This window comes from Petaurus breviceps, unplaced genomic scaffold (assembly GCF_028583685.1).
Source record: "Petaurus breviceps papuanus isolate PSGF00001 unplaced genomic scaffold, PetGlider_PUasm1.0 90330, whole genome shotgun sequence".
NCBI lineage: Eukaryota > Metazoa > Chordata > Mammalia > Diprotodontia > Petauridae > Petaurus > Petaurus breviceps.
Window position 1 is genome coordinate 487853 of NW_027187219.1, and position 19291 is coordinate 507143.

The 19291-nt window shown below is 37.3% G+C and overlaps 2 protein-coding genes across 2 annotated transcripts; both read right to left on the reverse strand.

The window, feature by feature from the left end:
* Positions 1-611: 611 nt before the first annotated feature.
* LOC138177032 (olfactory receptor 5B2-like) lies at positions 612-1565 on the reverse strand. The gene has a single exon (XM_069108014.1). It carries the CDS (start codon positions 1563-1565, stop codon positions 612-614), a length of 954 nt encoding a protein of 317 aa, XP_068964115.1.
* Positions 1566-13628: 12063 nt separating this feature from the next.
* Positions 13629-15106, reverse strand: LOC138177034 (olfactory receptor 5B2-like). The gene has a single exon (XM_069108015.1). The coding sequence runs from the start codon at positions 14583-14585 to the stop codon at positions 13629-13631; it is 957 nt and encodes a 318-aa protein (XP_068964116.1). The 5' UTR covers positions 14586-15106.
* Positions 15107-19291: the final 4185 nt, after the last annotated feature.

The following is a 19291-nucleotide window of genomic DNA, read 5'->3' on the forward strand; positions in this document are numbered from 1 at the left end:
TCTTGCACTTAGATGTGCATGCATTTGTGCATGTGTGTGAAGGTGTGCGTGTGTGCATGCATGTGTCTGTGAGGGCATCTAGAAGGTGAAGTGGAAAGAGCTATGGTCTTGGAATTAAGAGGCGTCATCTTCATGAATTCAAGTAGAGCCCCACTCACTTACTACCTGTGTGACCCTAGGCAAGGCACTTAACCCTGGTTGCTTCAGTTTCCAGATCTGTCAAATGAACTGCACAAGGAAATGGGAAAGCACTCCCATGTCTTTGCCAAGAAAACCCCCAAATTGCGTAGTAAAAAGTCAGACACAACTGAACAACAAGCAGACAATACACACACATTGTTCATTCCACATAACAATCTTTTAAGGAGGGGATACTATTAAGGCCCTTCAAACATGAGAAAAATGAAATTTGGGCTGCATCAGGCTATACAACATGAAAGTATCTAAAACAATACAAATTCACATCTCTCCTAACAATAAATCTATGACACTTTCTGCTAACAAGTGTTACCTTTGAAAAAGTTTGGATTACACTTTTGTATGCATAAGAAAAGTAGTCTGATTTGAGGCCTGGATCCTAGAGGGAGGAAGGCACAGATTGAATTTTTTTTCTAAGAAAAAAGATGATCTAATTGAAGTTGTACCCTCAATGCTTTTCTACAAGCATTCTTGACATCTTTGTTCCTCAGACTATAGACCAGAGGGTTCAACATGGGTATGACCATGGTGTAGAACACTGACACTATTTTTTCGGAGTCCATTGAATGGCTTGAGCTGGGTTGGAAGTACATGAAGATGATTGTCCCATAAAATATGGACACTGCTGTGAGATGGGAAGCACAGGTGGAGAAGGCTTTCTGGCGACCTTCTGCAGAATGGATCTTCAGGATGGTGATGAAGATTAACAGATAAGAAGCAAAGATGACAAGAAATGGGAAAAGGGCATTAAAGGACCCTAAAATAAAGAATTCCAACTCAATGATGTGAATATCAGAGCAAGAGAGAATCAGGAGAGGGGGAATATCACAGAAAAAGTGATGGACGATGTTGGACCTACAAAAGGAAAGGCTAAACATGTTTCCTACTACTATAGAGGAAGTCAGAAAAGCACAGATGTAGGCACCACTGGCCAGAAATGCACATACAGTTAGTGTCATGGTGGTGGTATAATGTAGAGGCTTGCAGATAGCTGCGTGGCGATCATAGGCCATGGAGGCTAAGAGGAAACTTTCAGTAACAGCAAAGGCCCCAAAGAAGAACAGCTGGGTAGCACAGCCATTGTAGGAGATGACCTTGTCCCCTGTGAGGATCCCAGCTATTACTTTGGGAGTAACAGCTGAGGAGTAGCCAAAATCCACCAGAGAGAGGTTACTGAGGAAAAAGTACATGGGGGTGTGGAGGCAGGATTCACTGGAGATCAGAGCTATTATCCCCAGGTTCCCTACCAGAGTGATGAGGTAGATGAGGGTCAATATTATAAAGAGAGGAACTTGTAGCTCTGGGGCATCTGTTAATCCTGTAAGGATGAACTCACTCACTTCAGATCTGTTCTCCATATATGACATTTGAGGTGGATGTTATTCATCTGCAACAAAAGAGGAACCATCAGAAAAATCAACTTTACATGATGAATGACGCCAAGATGAAACACATCATAAGTAACCTGTCTTCTATGAGGGCTAGAAATAAGCAATGAAGGCACCAAGAACATGTAGACAGTTGTCATAGCAGTTAATCTAGGTCCCCAAAATTCACTCCTCCGATTTCTTTTAAAGGGTGAGAGTCCCTCATGTATTACTTCTTACTGTGTTTAATCTACAAATTTATCAATCCCCAAAATGACATTTCCCACTTCAAGAAAGGGAAGTGTCTTATTCTATGGCAAAAATCAGCATAAGAAATGGAATTGCTGTTGGTCAGGGTTGGAAAACTAAAACTTTTCTTGTGGATATGTTTCACTCTGAGAAAAGAGGAATAAAGGAGAAGAGGGAGAGATTAAATAACAGAAAACTTTAAAAAATGAGAGAAATGAGGGGAGGATCGATTAAAGCTGGTCAAGAGTTCACTGGGATACTGCTTAGTCTTGGAATGATTGTGGCTTTAAGGTTTATGCAATGAACTGAAGTCATCAGTTTCTAAGTAGGAACAGTTACCAGTGGACACTAGTTGCATAACTGAGGGAACCATCTGTCCAAAAGACCACTAGTGGATCACTTAACAATAAATGTATGATTTCTAAATTTGATTCCATCCCATAGCCTGACCTTTTTACAATTCTTTATCACTGTCCCTGTGGAAAAAGAAGGCAGCCACAAACATGGATATTTTGTCCTTTCATTCACTGTATAGCTTTTTGGGTCCCACAGAAATCATTAGTGTTGGGGTTAGTCTGTTTAAAATTTCAACTAAAATCTGGCCTACTGAAAGTCTTTCTTGATCTACTGATCTCAATTTCAGTGTCTTCCTCTTATTGATTGTCTCTAATATACCTTGGCTATCTTGGCTACCTATACTATTTGTAAACAGATATTTGTATGTTATTTGCATAGAGTTTATGGACGCTTTGATGACAAGGACTGCATTATATTCTTTGCATTTTCATCACTTAGGATGATGCTGGACATTGTAGATACTTAATAAATGCTTATTGACTCGCCAATTCTGTCTCAATGCTCTTCTCTGTTACTATCTCTCTCTGTCTCTATCTCTACCTAATAGTTTCCATTTCTCCCTATGTCTGTTTCTTTACCTGCTTCTCCCTGCCATCCTCCCTCCTTCCCTCCCTCCCTCTCTCTCTCTCTGTCTCTGTCTCTCTCTTTCTCTCTGTCTGTCTGTCTGTCTCTGTCTCTGTCTCTCTCTCTCTCCCCTTGCTCCCTCCCTACCCTCAAAGGACAGCTTTTGATTTCTTGATGAAAATGATATTTTTACATGGGAAATTTGAAAATTCTATCCTGCATTTCATTCTTATAAAGCACGAAGAATTATTCAGTAGAATTTTTAAAAAAAGACCCGAGAATGTTACAAAAGTATTGGGAAAGTAAATAAATTATCATGAAGTTTGAGATAGATAAAGAAAGGAAAACTAGCAGTTGTCAGACATGCACATTGGACTTGGGAAGAATCGATTCCAGACAATTTAGAGGAAAGATAAAGGATAATTATATTTGGAATTTAAACTTGAAGGGAAAGACAGGTTTGAAGAATGACATTTTGAAGATACAAGAAAAAATGACAATTAGATGGATTTAGATAGGAAAAAAATTCAAAACAAAGGAAAAAAGGAGAGGTATCCAAGCATGAATGCAAAAGCAGATCCTATCTTATAGACTCAGAGAAGTGCCAGGACTCAGTTTGAACTGAGGGAAGACCAGACTAGCTACTTTTGTAGTTAAAGATTCCAAAATGTTAAATAATTTTATTGAAAAACCAAAGATAATCCAATAAGAAATGGACTAATTCTCAAGGCTGTTGAGACAAATGCAATGAATGACAAGCCAAGGCAGAGCTTCTCAGCTTGTATTTTGTTTCTCTTTTCTCTCCCAAGGAGAATGATCTTTGGATTTAGAACAGAAGAGCTAAGAGTTGATACCAAAGATCATATGAACCAAAACCTGTATTAGTGGAGAAAAGAGAGGAATCACTTGTATAGCATCAATTATGTCCCACTGTGCTACACTTCATAAATTTTATTTGATTTGATTCTCAGAACAATCCTATGAAGTAGGTACTGTTATTCTGCCCATTTTGAAGCTGAGGAAACTGAGGAAAACAGGGGATGAGTGATTTGCCCAGGGTCATTTCTTAAATGTCTGTTACTCGATTTGAACTCTGGACTTCCTGACTCCAGTCCCAATGCTATATCCATTCTACCAGAGTTGCTTCTTTAAAAGTTGCAACCTTTTTTAAATACAATGAAAAATTTGGTCCCCACAACAACTGTGTGACCTACATGGCAAACAGGAAAGTTAATTCAGCCTTACACTGAACAGAAGGGCGCAGTATCCAGGTGTACAGAGCTTGTCCTCTCTAGTCTACATTTGGAACAACATGGACAGTTGTGGGTTCAAAACTTTAGGAAGGACAATGATAGGCTAAAGATTCTCCAGACGAGTTCAGCCAGGATGGAGAAGGACTGTGAAATCTTGCCATATGGTGATTGGATGAAGGAACTGAGGGTATTGGGTGTAAACAAGATAAAAGATGGTTGTCAGGTCAGGGTTGTATTGAATATTGGGCTTGGTTATATTCAGGTATTTTTAGGACTGACATGTGGATGAAGAATTCTATTTGGTTTTTTTTTGTACCCAAAGGGATGACCCAGGAGGAAAAGTTGGAAGTTAAGAAGAAACAAAGTTAGGTTAGATTGAAGGAAACTATTTTTAAAATGTTGCTATTCAGAAGTGGAAGGGGCTGTCTTACCATGTATTGGATTTCCCCTCACTTAAAGTCTTGAGGTAAGGACTGGTTGGCCTCTTGTTCAGCATAACACAGACACAGACACATCAACACACAATATTTGTGAATGTGCATGTGTATTTTTATGTGTCTCTCTTGTACACACACACACACACACACAAACGCACATTAGAAGAGTAGAGATAGAGACAGAAAAGTTTTATTCATCATTTTATGGGAAAAAAAATTGACTCCTAGCTCACTGTGACCATGGACAAATCACCTCACCTCAGAGCTGTGTTCATTCAGAAGTCAAAAAGGATGAACATAGTGATACCTACATCATAGAGTATGCTGAGTGTGGGAGGAGATAATTCTGTAAAGTGCTTTGAAAAGCTTAGAGCTCTATTAAAGAGTTATCTACTGTTATTTTAATTAGCACTGCTGTTGCTACTTGTGCTATAATTCACAACTCCCTTAAGATATCTAATTCCTAGGATATCATGGACCTCAGTTTACTCATTGATTTAAAAAAAAAGATATTAGATGAGATGACCTCTGAGATCATTTCCATCTCTGTATCAATGATACTGTGAAACTTTTAACCTGAATTAATCTGAAAGTTATCCATTTTTCTTCTTATTATGACAGTGAAAGTACTTCCCCCCAATGAAGTCAATATTAGACAGATACATAAGGACAGAGTAAACAAATAAAACTTTATCTCATAGACTTTTAGAGGAAAAAAAATCTGCTTTTACAACTTACTACAGTCACAGTTTTTTCTTTCACGTAATAGAAAAAATATAAAATAGAATAAACCCAACCCACTTATCCTCAAGATTTCTAGTAATGTTTTTCTGATACATGACTTTGTGCCATTTTTGTAATCTATACTATTGATTCGAATATGTATAGACTTAGAAATCCTTTGAACTTAAGGTTGGGTCCTCTTGAGTTCCCATATCTAGAGAAAGACCATTTCAGTCATCAGGGATGACAAAGTGATGAAATGCCCAGGTGTTAGTGAATAGCACTCTCTTGGAAAGATGATTGATTGGAAGTCTGAAGACTTGGGGCTAATTTTGCTTGGATACTCACTAATTTAATGTGTGATTTCATGGAATTTAATCAATGCTCTACATAGCTGTCTGCTCATTTGAAAATGGAAATATTTATTTGGTTGTGGAGGTCACACTGATTCTGCTTTACCAAGAATCGGATGCTATATTTGTGAGATTTACCATGATCAATGCAGTTTATTGGGTTTGTACATGTCAATAGATGAGCAAGTGCCCTGAGAAACACAAAGACATAGAGAAAAGATGATAGAGGTGCTACTACACTACACAGTACTTGTGAAGCCATACTTTGTAGTGGAGAGAACTTGAATATTTGAGTCAAGAAGATGTGGATTTAAATCCCATCTCAGACCCTTAGTTATTGTATATGTCTGAACAAATCAATAAAATCTATTAGCCCCGGGTTACTTATCTGAAAAAGGGGGAAGGACATAACAATAATGTTATTTATCTCCAGCAGTGATTGGGATATTTTAGTGAGAAATTTGATATAAAGCTCTTTCCAAATATTATTTCAATGTGAACTATTACCATTCTGTACAAGGACTCTATCACACCTACATTTTCTTATCCAACTCCTCCCTAAAGTTTTCAATGTGGTGCCTTGCACACAATATACCCTCATCCAATATAATTAAATTAGATCTTCATTTGGACTACACAATAACCCATTCCTCAAATGGCTCCTTCAATTACTGAAGGATGATGAGCTTGAAAAGCTGCAAGGAGGGGATAATAAGAGGTATTTATAGAGCATTTGGATATTTACATGCAATTTCCATCCTGATCACATTTGAGCCCTATAAAATGAATACCACAAAAAGTCGTATTATGCACAATTTATGGATAAGGAAATGGAAGTGAGGTTACTTACCCATGGAGCAGTGAGTCACTGTTTGAGATACACAAGGTTTTATGGAGATCTTCCTGCCTCCATGACCAGAAGTGTTTCCACTATGCCATATTGCTGCCTACACTGCATTGCAGTCTTGGGATTGGATATCCTAGATCCCAGGTGACTTGATATGGAGAAAGGTGGCCAAGACTCCAAAAAGGAGAGTTAGCCAAGAATTTTATATTCAAGAGTTGGCCTTGAAGTCCCAAGCCTAGGAAACATATAATTGTATTGGAGAAACTCTTCACTAGTCACTGGAGCAAAGAGTTCAAAGGTTCCTAGTGGCAGAGAGGTCACTCCAGGTCATTGCTGTGGCATGGATGGGAGTAGAGTTACTGATGCCAACTGCTGCCCTCCCTTTAGTTCAGTGTCAGGAAGCATTAAAGAAACTAGATGAATGAGTGAATAATTCAGGGAATTTAACCTACCAGCTCGATCACCAGCTCTGAGCTAATAGTGGAATGTTTAAATGCCAGGAGCTGAAGTCATCAAAGAGGCAAGAACTTTATGCAAACCTGGAGTGCTAAAGCTCTTGGGAGATGGTGCCACCTTGAAGATACCTGCAGGCTCTGCTGCCAATTCATGAGCAAAACAAACCATTAAATTCTTCTCTGACCATGGGGAAAAATATTTCTCATGGGTACTTTGTCATTCTAAGCTTCTTGTTAGCAACGTGAGGTAGAAAAACATCTGTATAAAGTCATTGCCAAAAGCTGGCTTCTAGCCCTGCTTCTACTCTCTCTTAGCTAGGCGGCATTGGCCAAGTCATTGAACATCTCCAAGTCTCAATTTATTCTTCATTGAAAAGGGTGTAATAATTTCAGCATGAAATCAATCAGAAGATTTTAGTAAAGATCAAATGTGACAATGAACATGAAAGAGATATGGATTATTGAAACTTCTCTCCAAAATGAGATAGTGAAAAAAATCACTGAAGTTGGTGTTAGAAGATCTGGGATGGAATTCTAGGTCACTGTGAAGTATTAGGCAAGTCACTCATACCAGATGAACTTTGATTTCCTCATTTGTAACATGCATATAAGCATGTTTGCACACTCTAATTTTCATGACCATTGCTAGGATAGTAATTTATACCTTACAAATGATGTTGCTGTTATACCGAACATTATTGCTATTCTTTCTTGAAAATCTACTCAAAGTTCCTGATTTACCTATTATCCCAAACTCCATCTCATCCTAGGTTCTAGTTCAATGGTAACTAGGGGAATTTTATAGTAATCTTTTGTCAGGGTTTAAGTAGAACCTTGAACTAGCTCCCTCCTAATATAAATGAGTACAGGATGCAGAAAAACGCAATAAAGAGCTGTGTGGCAGATTCAGAATTTTTTGAATACTTAGATTTGAGAAATATTCAATAAGGGCTCAACATCAGTTTTGAAGCTGAGCTCTCCTAAGCCCCTGCCTGCTGTATCTCCACCCACTCCCACCAGTGCAAAACCACCTTTTATTTTCTTTATATATATTTTAAGTTCACGTACAAATCTATATTTTTTCATGCAAAAAATTTGGTACCTCATAGACTGACACTACACTCTTTTTGTCTTGGTATACCCAGAACCTACTGTAGGCCTTAATTAAAATAGTGGCCTAAAATTATTGTGGAATTCAATTGATTTATCACTTGGATAAACCAGCATTGTCATCTCTACCAAATTTGCTGATGGCAAAAATCCAGGAAGGAAAATTATCACGTGGAGTGATCATTTCAACATTCAAAAATATCTCATCAGGCCAGAATTTTCAATTTAATCTAAGAAAATGAAATTGTGAAAGAAACAAGCAAAATTTGACACTTGGGTTACTTGCTGTCCAATGTGTTCCCTCCCAGAAATTGTACCTCATGTTCTAACTCACCAGTTTTAGGATCTGTGAGAAAGTGTATTTTTTATGCTAGTGTGTGGGCATCTTTGCATTCTTCAAAATGCTATTAATGATAAGTTTTGCCTAAAAAAATTTCATGAGAAAATACATATTATTAAATTATAAAATTCATAATTTTATTCTACCTATAATTCTAAATCAAACTCCAAATAAGCATTTATAAAGCTTAAATTAGTTATTACAAATATTTTATGTAGTACATTCTGGAAACAATAAATGTAGTAATCCAGGAAAAACTCAAATGCTCATTCTTATCTGTCAAATTTCATGATAAATTTCTTTCTTCTATACATTTTGTTGAATTGAAATAGTATTTTAATAAATTAAGTGAAAAAATTAGAGTATATTATCATTATATAGCACTTTTCTATATATACATATATGTGAGCTGTCTGTGTATTTGTGTATATGTTAAGTGCGCCTAAGAAATACACAGTCTCCCACCCCTCAGAATTCCTTTTCTGTTATTAAAGGACTTTAATTTGAATAATCACAAATAAAGAATAACTGGTGTTTATAGAGTACTTTCATGTTTGCAAAGCACTTTATGTAAATTAACTTATTTAATCTTGAGGACAATCCTATGATATAAGTCCATGGGTGTTATTATGTACATTTTCTGGAGGATGAAACTAGGACTCAGAGAAATGGGGCAACTTAACCTGGGGAAACAGTAAGTTTCAGAGGTAAAGGTGTTACATTATAGGCATTTATTAATCATTTACTGTATGACAGGCACTGTTTTCAGTGTTGGGGATAACAAAGAGGGAGAAGCAAGGACCCTTCCCCCTAGAAGCTCCCATTCTAAAAGGGAGATAAACAAATAACCATGCGCCTGCAAGGGATACAAGGAGTAACAGAAAGAAATCTCAGAAACAAGGTGGTTTTTATTTTTATTTTTAATTTATGGAATAAAACAAGCATTTCCATAACATAGTATAATAAAGAAAGATAATTGCACATGAAACTGCAAATTCATTATCTATACTTTGCTTTTCCTTTTAAATAAACAATAAAGTTATCCTGTAAATCTTTTCTTCTCCTCCCCCCAGCTCTGACATGGACATCATTAGACATCTGTGTGTGTGTGTGTGTGTGTGTGTGTGTGTGTGTGTGTGTAAAATTATTCAATATATTCTTCTTTTATGAGTTCTTTCTCTGGATGCAGATAACATTTTTCTTCATGTGTGTTTTTAGTCAATTTGGTTATTTATGGAAGTCGATGTAACTTCCTTGCTCCATCATTTTTAAAACACTATTGCTATTACCGAAACAATGTTCCCCCGATTCTGCTCATTTCACTCTTCATTATTTTGTGTCTTTCCATGTTTTTGTAAGACCATTGAGCTCATCATTTCTTCTAACACAACAGTTTTGCATCATAATCATAAACCACAACTTGTTCAGGCAAGGTTTTTATCCATATCTTTTTGACTCCAGGTCCAACACTTTTTCCAGTTTGCTATGCTGCTCTCTCCACAAGCCACTTACCCTTACATTATACTTCCTACAACCTAGTTGGCATATGGACATGTGTGGATGGGATGGCAAAGGGGAGAGCACATTGGGTTTGAAGTCACAACCTGTGTATGAACTCTTCCCTAGTCCCTGCTGCTAGCTATTCCTAAGATATTAAATCAGTAGAGATTATTCCCATTTATTTCCCCTGCAAGGATGGAGGCAGAGTTAGGGACCTTACTTCCTCCTCAGTATCAGGATTAACAATGGACAACATACAAATTAATGAGTGACTCTAGGGATTGCTGTCTCTGAGTTGGTCCCTTATCAATGAACCCCAGTAGTATAATACTTGGGAAGTCAATAGCTGAAGCCCTAAAGTAAGCACGATCCTTACACAAACCTTGGAGCATAACAACTCTTAAGAGGCAATATTCCCTTACAGACAACTGGCTGCTCTACACTTGCTATGTAGAACACATGCCATGAAATTCTGCTTTTACCATAGGGACCAAATTCTATTCTTCCAGGAGACGATTTTCTTGGCTGTGATCCTTTTTGAATCTACCTCATTGTTAGAAAGGACCCTTGACATGGAAGCCAAAGCCTAGTTTCTAATCATGGCATCTCCTCATTGTAAGGACTCAGGAAAGACACTGAACTTTTCAGTTTTAATCTATATACCTGTAAAGTAAGCATAAAATCCCCAGCTCTGTATATATTGAAGGAATGTTGTGAGGATCACTGTATCCTTGGACATGAAAGATGTAGTGTGGTGTAGGGGAAAGATTATTGGACTTCAGACAGGAATGGAGGTTTGGAAACATTGTTTTGCTCTTTTTTATTAGGTACCAAATGCACTTTGATAAAAATTAATTGAATCAAACCATCAATAACATGGAAAATGTTGTTGGGCTTGTTACAATTAAAAATAACTCATGTCTAAGAAAGTTTGCTAACATTAAAGTACTGCATATTTTCATGCCTAATAATCCATGTTCATTATGACATATGAAGATTTAGATGGACAAAGCAAAAGGTACATATTTGATAAGATCCACAAGGGTAACAGGTATCTGGAAACAGTGAAATTAGGTGAACACTGGGTCAGGTATCAAAGGTCCAGAGGGAATTCTTCTTTTTTTGGGAGGGGGGAAGGCAATCAGGATTAACAGACTTGTCCAGGTTCACACTAGTTAAGGTTTGAGTTGATTTTAACTCATTTTAACTCAGGTCCTCCTGACTTGCAGGAATTATGCTTCATCCACTGTGCCACCTAACTGCCCCTCTAGGGGGACTTTTTGAGATGGATGGAGGGGAGGAGTCACAGAAATTTAGAGTCTGGGGACTCCCAAAAGTCATCAAATCTAATCCATATATGAACAGGAATATTCTCTGTTATATACCCAATAATTAGAAAACCTACCTGAATACATTCAATGAATAATTTTCTAAGGTAGGCTGCCAATTTTGAAATGCTCCATTTGTTAGGAAAACTTTTCCTTGCTTCAAGTCAAAATGTGCCTGTGAACATTCCAGCCATTCCTCCCTCTTCTGGGGTCCAACAGAATGGATCTGATCACTGCTCAACAAGATATGTCTTCAAAAACTTCACCTAGCCACACTAAAATTTTCATTCACCAAGATAAATATACTCATTCCTTAATTTCCCTTTATATAGAATCATCTCCAGTAAAGCTCACCTTTGCATGATTCATCCATCAGTCCTTTTCTAAAATGTGACAATAAGGACGGAAGAAAATACTCAGGTATACTCTGAGAGGGGACAGGTAGGTAGTGCAGCCGATAAAACACTAGGCCTGGAGATAAGAAAATATGAGTTTGAATCCCGTCTCAGATATCTACTAAATGTGTAATCCTGGGCAATTCATGTAGGTTTATTTGCCTTAGCTTCTCATCTGTAAAATGAGAAGGCACTGGAGAAAGAAAAGTTAAAACATTTCAGCATCTTTGCCAAGACAACCTCGAGACCGATGAAGTTACTTAGAGTTGGATCCAACTGAATGACTGAACAAAAAAAAAATACTGAAAAGGGCAGAGGATAGAAGTATTAACACCTCCCTCATTTGGAACAGATGGTTTCTTAATGTGGCATTGCGACGTTTTTCATCCAAGTGTATCATTGACTTATATTTTACTTGTAGCCCACTAATATCCACTGTACTTTTACAGATGAGCCATGGCTTCTTTCTAGTGAGCTTGTGTTGATTTCAGAATCCCCAATTCAATTTACAAATGGAGAAGGGGTAATGTCAAAGAGTGGGAAGAACCACCAAAGACCTGCTACATAGCTGAGCCTCAGTTACTTCCCCTGATCTCTGAAAAACCAACTTGCATGCTGATAGTACAACATAAGTTTCTTCCAATATCATCAACATGGTTCTATAGCTCTTATAAAATAATTCAAGTTAGTACATCCAACTCAACCATTATTTTTTCGCCCAGAAAAATCAAAAGAGGAAAACGATGCGTCACAGGAACGCTTATTCAGAAACAGAAAAAGAGAAAGCAACAAAATAACCAGTTAACTAGAATGGAATTGATATTGAAGTTGGCATCAGAATATTGCACTGGGATTTCAATGAAATACATCTCTCCCACAGGATCAAAGGCCTTTCCAGGCCATTAGGACCATCCTGCGGTTTATATTTCTTCCCCAATGTAGGCATACTGCAGTGGTGGTCTGGACACAGCTCCATGTGACTCTTACAGAGATAATTACATTTTGAGTCTCAGCACTTGAACAGTAGAAATCAAGAAATTCTACAAATCAGGACTTAATTTGTTTTATTGATGATTTATAATTCAGAAAGTGAGGGAGAAAATCATCACATATATTAAATTTCCAAGTGTGTCACAAATACAGATGTTTGGATTTTTTTCTGGAGACTTGTTCCTTAAGCATTTTCCCACCTCATCTCTGCTTTATTTGCTGAATAAACAATGCCTCTTTCATTGAAGCTCTATCTTCCAAGCAACTCTTGAAACTGAAGGAATGTTGTGAGGATCAAAGTATCCTTGGACAATGAAAATGCATTGTGGTGTAGGGGAAAGATTACTGGACTTCAGATAGAAATACGTTTGGAATCCTTGTTCAGTCCCTTTTTAGTAGGTCCCAAACGCACAGATTAAAATTGAATTAAATCAAACCATCAATCACATTGGACAAACATATCGTACATATTACTTTTAAGATGACTGATGCCTAAGAAAGTTTACCCTTGAAACTGTTTAAAAATTGTATATCTGACATTCACTTCTCTAGGAATATTGCTACAAGTGCCATAATATCCTAAAATGTGTGTGTGTGTTTTTTTTTTGGGGGGGGGAGACTTCCAGGTGGCACAGTGGATAGAGCACTGGGCTTGGAATCAAGAGGAGTCATTTTCATGACTCAAATGGAGCCTCAGTCACTTACTAGCTGTGTGGCCCTGGACAAGTCACTTAACCCCTTTTGTTCAGTTTCCTCAACTGTGAAATGAGCTACAGAAGGAAATGGGAAACCATTCCAGTGTCTTTGCCAAGAAAACCCCAAAATGAGGTCACAGAGAATCAGACACAACTGAACAACAACAAGAAGACAACACACACATGTTATTCATTGCACATAACAATCTTATAGGATAGAGGATACTCTTAAGGCCCCTTAAACATAAAGAAACTGAGATAGGGACGTACCTCATTGAAAAACACCTGCAACATTAAAATATCTAAGACAGTATAAATTCAGGTTTCTCCTAACCCCAAATCTGTGACACTTTCTGAAACATGATGTTGCCTTTGAAAAATATTGTGTTACAGTTCTGTATGCATAAAAAATAGCCTGATCTGGGGGCTGGATCCCAGAGTAGTAAGGTACAGTTTAGATTTTCTTTCTAAGGAAAAAGATGATCTAATCGAAGTCGCTGTCCCCTCAAAGCTTTTCTAAAAGCATTCTTGACCTCTTTGTTCCTCAGACTATAAACCAGAGGATTCAACATAGGGATGACCATGGTGTAGAACACTGAAGCCATTTTGTCTGTGTCCATGGAATGCTTTGAACTGGGTTGGAAGTACATGAAGATTACTGACCCATAAAATATGGACACTGCTGTGAGATGGGAAGCACAGGTGGAGAAGGCTTTCTGGCGGCCTTCAGCAGAGCGGATCTTCAGGATGGCGATGAAGATTAACAAGTAAGAGGTAAAGATGACAATAAAGGGGAAAAAGGCGGTGAATGACCCTAAGATAAAGACTATTAACTCAGTGATGTGAATATCAGAGCAAGAGAGAACTAGGAGAGGGGGAATATCACAGAAAAAGTGATGGACTATGTTGGACCCACAAAAGGAAAGGCTAAACATGTTTCCTGTGATTATGGAAGAGGTCAGAAAGCCACAGATGTGAGCACCACTAACAAGATGTGCACATACAGTTGATGTCATGGTAGTGGTGTAATGTAGGGGCTTACAAATAGCTGCATGGCGATCATAGGCCATGGAGGCTAAGAGAAAACTTTCAGTAGTAACAAAAGCCCCAAAGAAAAATAACTGTGTAGCACACCCATTGTAGGAGATGACCTTGTCCCCTGTGAGGAGCCCAGACATTACCTTGGGAGTAATAGCTGAGGAGTAGCCAAAATCCACCAGAGAAAGATTACTGAGGAAAAAGTACATGGGGGTGTTGAGGTGGGAATCCCAGGAGCTCAGAGCTACTATCCCCACGTTCCCTACCAGGGCAATGAGGTAGATGAAGGTGAACATGATGAAGAGAGGAACCTGAAGCTCTGGGGCACCTGTTAATCCAATGAGGATGAACTCATTCACTTCTGATCTGTTTTCCATAGGTGTCATTTGAGAATAATATCATTCACCTGCAACAAAAGTGTAACTGTCAGAAAAATCCTCTCTGGGTAATGAAGGACTCCATTTCATAAAATATCCTTAGTGACCTATCTTGTGTGAGGGGTAGAAATAAGCCACCAAGGAACTAAGAACATCTCTGTACTTGTCATAGAAGTTATGCTAGTTCCCTAAAATTCATTTGTCTATTTTCTTATAAAGAGAGAGAATCCCTTATGTATTATTACTCAATTTGTTTAAGCTCCTACAAATTTAACTATCCCCAATGTAGCATTTCCTACTTCAGGAAAGGGAAATATGTTAATCTGGCAAAAATCAGCTTAAGAAGGGACATTACTGTTGGGCAGTGGTGGAGAATAAAATCACTTCTTATTAATATGCTTCACTCTGATGAAAAAGAGAGAAAAGAACAATAAAGGACAAGAGGGAGGAACCGAATAGGAGTTCAGTTAATAAAACTGAGAGGAGGGAGGAGAGAATCAGAGAAAGTTGACCACGGATTTTCTAGGATCCTGCTCCATCCTGCATTTTTAAAAATTATATGGGTTATGAAATAGACTGCAGTCACTAGTTGCCAATGGGCACCAATTGCATAGTTGTGAGAATCATGCATCCGAAAGACCACTGGTGGATTATTTAACTATAAATGTATGGTTTCTAAATTTGTTTTCTTCTCACAGTCTTTCCCCTTTTTAATTCTGTTCCACTGCCACTCTGGAAACAGGATGAGGTCACAAACAGGGATATGTGTCCTTCCATTCACTATATAGCTTTTTGGATACTGGAGGGCTCACCAATTTTGGAGTTACCCCCCTTCAAGTTTGAGATAAAATCTCACTTACAACAAGCTTTTCTTGATCCATTGATCTCAATTTCAGTGTTGTCTCCATTTGGATTATTTCTAATTTATCCTGGATATAGCTACTTTGTAAACTGATGTTTCCATGTTATTTGAATGGAGATTATGGATGTTTTGATGGCAGGGACTAAATTTTATATTTCTTTGTGTTCTCCTTGCTAAGCATAGTGCTTAACACATAGTAGGCACTTAATAAATGGCTATTAACTCAACAGTTGACCAGTACTAACCTTCAATGTCCAAACTAAATTAAGTTGGCCTTTAGGAATCAGACAATTACGTAGTCCATTCCCAGCTCCCCCCACCTTTAAGCCTTTAGATCTTGAAAGGACTTGCCACAGCTGTGCTTCACTGAGTTTTAGAGTACTTCATTTTATCTCTCCCACCATAAGTTACTATTAGTTTTCCTAGAATTTATAAGTAGACTTCCACATGCTATCTATAATAATTTGTATCTTTAGAAATATGTATAGTAAACAGAATCAGAAAATCTCATATAAGCATGGTTGCTCAGAGGTCATCTACTCCAACTTACAACTAACCAGGAGTCACCTCTATCAAAACCAGTAAGAATGCATGAAAGGGTGGAAAAGGAGGAGATCTGGTTAAGGAGGAAGAAAAAAAATAAGAGATATATAGATCTAGTAGCATGAGAAAGTCCAACCAAAATTATGCCTTTCATGCAAGATGAATTAGTATCTCTAATACATGAAAGCCAATCTGGCTGCAATCTAGGTACAATTTAGGCTTGAGAGTTGGGATTCATATCTTTAATGTGGTTCTTGAGAGGTTTTTCCCTTATTTGAATGAAATAAATTACAGCAGGCTGTCTCAATATTTTTAAAGTGAGAAAATGTATTCATATAAAGAAATCCAGTAACCACCGTGCCAAACTGTGGTGAAAAGCATTAATATTGCTATCAGTTTGTTGCTTATGGGTGTCTGGCGTCTGTCAGAATGTTTTCCCTTACTTTACCTCCCTGTCTCTCAATGTCTTTCTCTTTCTCTGTCTCCATCTCTATATGTCTTCATTTCTGCATATTTATCTCTGTCTCTTCCTGGCTCTTTTCGCCCACTTGCTCTTTGTCTGTCTACTTCTCCCTCTGTGTTTCTTTATCTGAATATCTAGCTAGCTAGCTACATAGCTATCTCTCTTCTCAAAGATCAGCTATTGATTTCTTGATGAAAATCATATTTGTATATATCAAAAGTGTGAAATGAAGGAACAAATATGAGAAAATTCTGTCCCGCTTTTAATTCTCTGGAAGCATGAGGAAGTACTAGAGAGGATCAAAATAAAGGGAAATGTTACAAGTGTAGAGGAAAAGTAATTAAATCACTCTAAAGTTTGAGATTGACAAAGAAAAGAAAACTAGTAACATTAGGATGGGGGAGAGTCAATTCCAGACATTTTAGAGGAAGGGTAATGTAGGATACTGTGGATTATTTCTACCAGGAGTTCAAACTTGAAGGAATAGAAAGATTTCAAGAAGAAAATTTTGAAGATATGAGAAGAAAAATGGACAATTAGGCAAACTTTGAAATGAAAAAATTGTAGGAAAGAAAAAATAGAAATGTGACCATTATGCATGCAAAATTAAATCCTATCTCATAATTGATTTGGAGAAATGCTAAGGCTCAAGGTGACTGAAAGAAATATGGGAAGCTAAACACTACAAAAAAGTGTGGTTTAATTGAAATTAATGGTCATTTTGGGAAAAAAAGATGATCAAATAAGGAACTGGACTGATTTTGAAGGTTGCTGAGAAGTACAAGGAATGACAAGGAAAGGTAGAAGTGCTCAATTTGTATTTTCTTTTTATTTTCTTCAACAAAGAGAATGGTCTTTGGATTTAGAAAAACAGAAAAACTAAGAGTTGATAGCAAAGATAATAAGAACTTAAACTCATATTAGTAGGAGAATGGCAGAAGCATTTTCATAGCATCTGTTATATTCCAGATACTTTGTGATACTTCATAAATATTGTCTTTTCTGACTCACGCAACAACCCTGTAAGGGAGATACTATTATTATTCCCATTTTAAAGTTGAGGAAACTGAGGTAAAAGAGGGTGAATGATTTTCCCATGGTAATATCTTAAGTGTCTGTGATGGATTTGAACTCAGGACTTCCTGAGCCCAGTCCCAGAACTCTATCTATACTATTAGATTTGCTTCTTTATAATTTGAAACTCCTTCAAATACAATGACTCATTTGATTCACACAACAGCTTTGTGATGTACGTGACAGAAAAGAAAATCAATTTGTCATCACACTGAAGAGAGGCACAGTATCTGGGTATACACAGGTGTTCCTCTCTAGTCCACATTTGGAGCAACATGATCTGTTGTAAGTTTCACACCTTAGGAAGGACATTGATAGGCTAGGGATCTTCCAGGGTAGTTTAGCCAGGATGGAGAAAGACTGTGAAATCTTTCCCTATTGGGATTAGTGGAAGGAACTGAGGGTGTTTGGTGTAAAAAGATAACAGATGGGTGTCAGGGCAGGGGTTGAGATTAGTTATCTTCAGGTATCTGTGGGACTGACATATGGAGGAAGTATTCGGTTTGTTTTATTTATATCCAAAGGGAATAACTGGGTGGAAATGTTAGAACATAAGAAGAAACAAACAGGTTTAATGTAATGAAAATATTCTAAAAACATTTCTGTTCAGAAGAGGAAGGGATTGTCTTAACATGAGCTGGATTTCCCCTCACTAAAAGTCTTGAACGAAGGACTAATTGACCTCTCCCTCAACATTGCATGCATACACAGAGACACAGGGATTCATACAGAGACACAGATAGCTCTCTCTATATATATAAATATATCTGTATACTCACAGACATTTGAGGCATGGAGATAGACACCGAAAAGGATTTTTCTCATTTTATTGAAAAAAATGTCTCCTAGTCCTTCTCTTTTTCACTGTGACCATGAACAACTCACCTCACCTTAGAACCTCAATTTACTCATAAGGAAAAAAAAGGATAAAAGGAATGACACCTATATCATAGAACTGTTCTGGGTATAAAAGGAGATAATTCTGCAAAGTCATTAAAAATCTTGATGCTCAATGAAAGAGTTCTCTACGGTTATTTGAATTAACACTAGTGTCACTGTCTGTTGTCTTTCACACATCCCTTAATGTCTTTTACTCCAAGGATATCACTGACCTCTGCTTACACATTGAGAAAGAAAAGATATTAAACTAGATGACCTATGTAGTTCTTGCCATCTCAGAATTGATGCAATTATGACTTTTTAAACCAGTATTAACTTTAAAGATATCATTAGTCTTCATAACACCACAGTGAAAGAGCTTCTTTTTCCTAATGTGGATAATGTGAGAGTGATAGGAAAGGACAAAGTAAATAAAGGAAACTTTATCTGATAGACTACTAGAGGAGTAGGAAAACAAATTTATTTTTACAAGTAATTACAATGAAGGATTTTCCTTGAACATAATAGGAACTATATTAATGAGAAAGCAAACAACCAAATGGAGAGTCGATATTTATGGTAATGTCTGTCTCAGACATGGCATTGGGTCATTTTTGTCATTGATACTATGGAATCAAATATGCCTATACATAGTCTATGAAAATCCTTTCCATTGATGTACTCAAGGTTGTGTCCTCTTGAATTCTCATGTCTAGAGACAGCCCTTCTCAGTTATCAGGGTTGAAAAAATGATTAGTTTTTTTTTTTATTCTGAAGTGCCCAGGTGTTGCTGAACAGCACTCTCTTGGAAAGATTACTGATTATAAATCTGAGGACTTGGGTTCTAATATTTCTTGGATACTCACTAATTTAATCCAAGATTTCCTGGAAGTT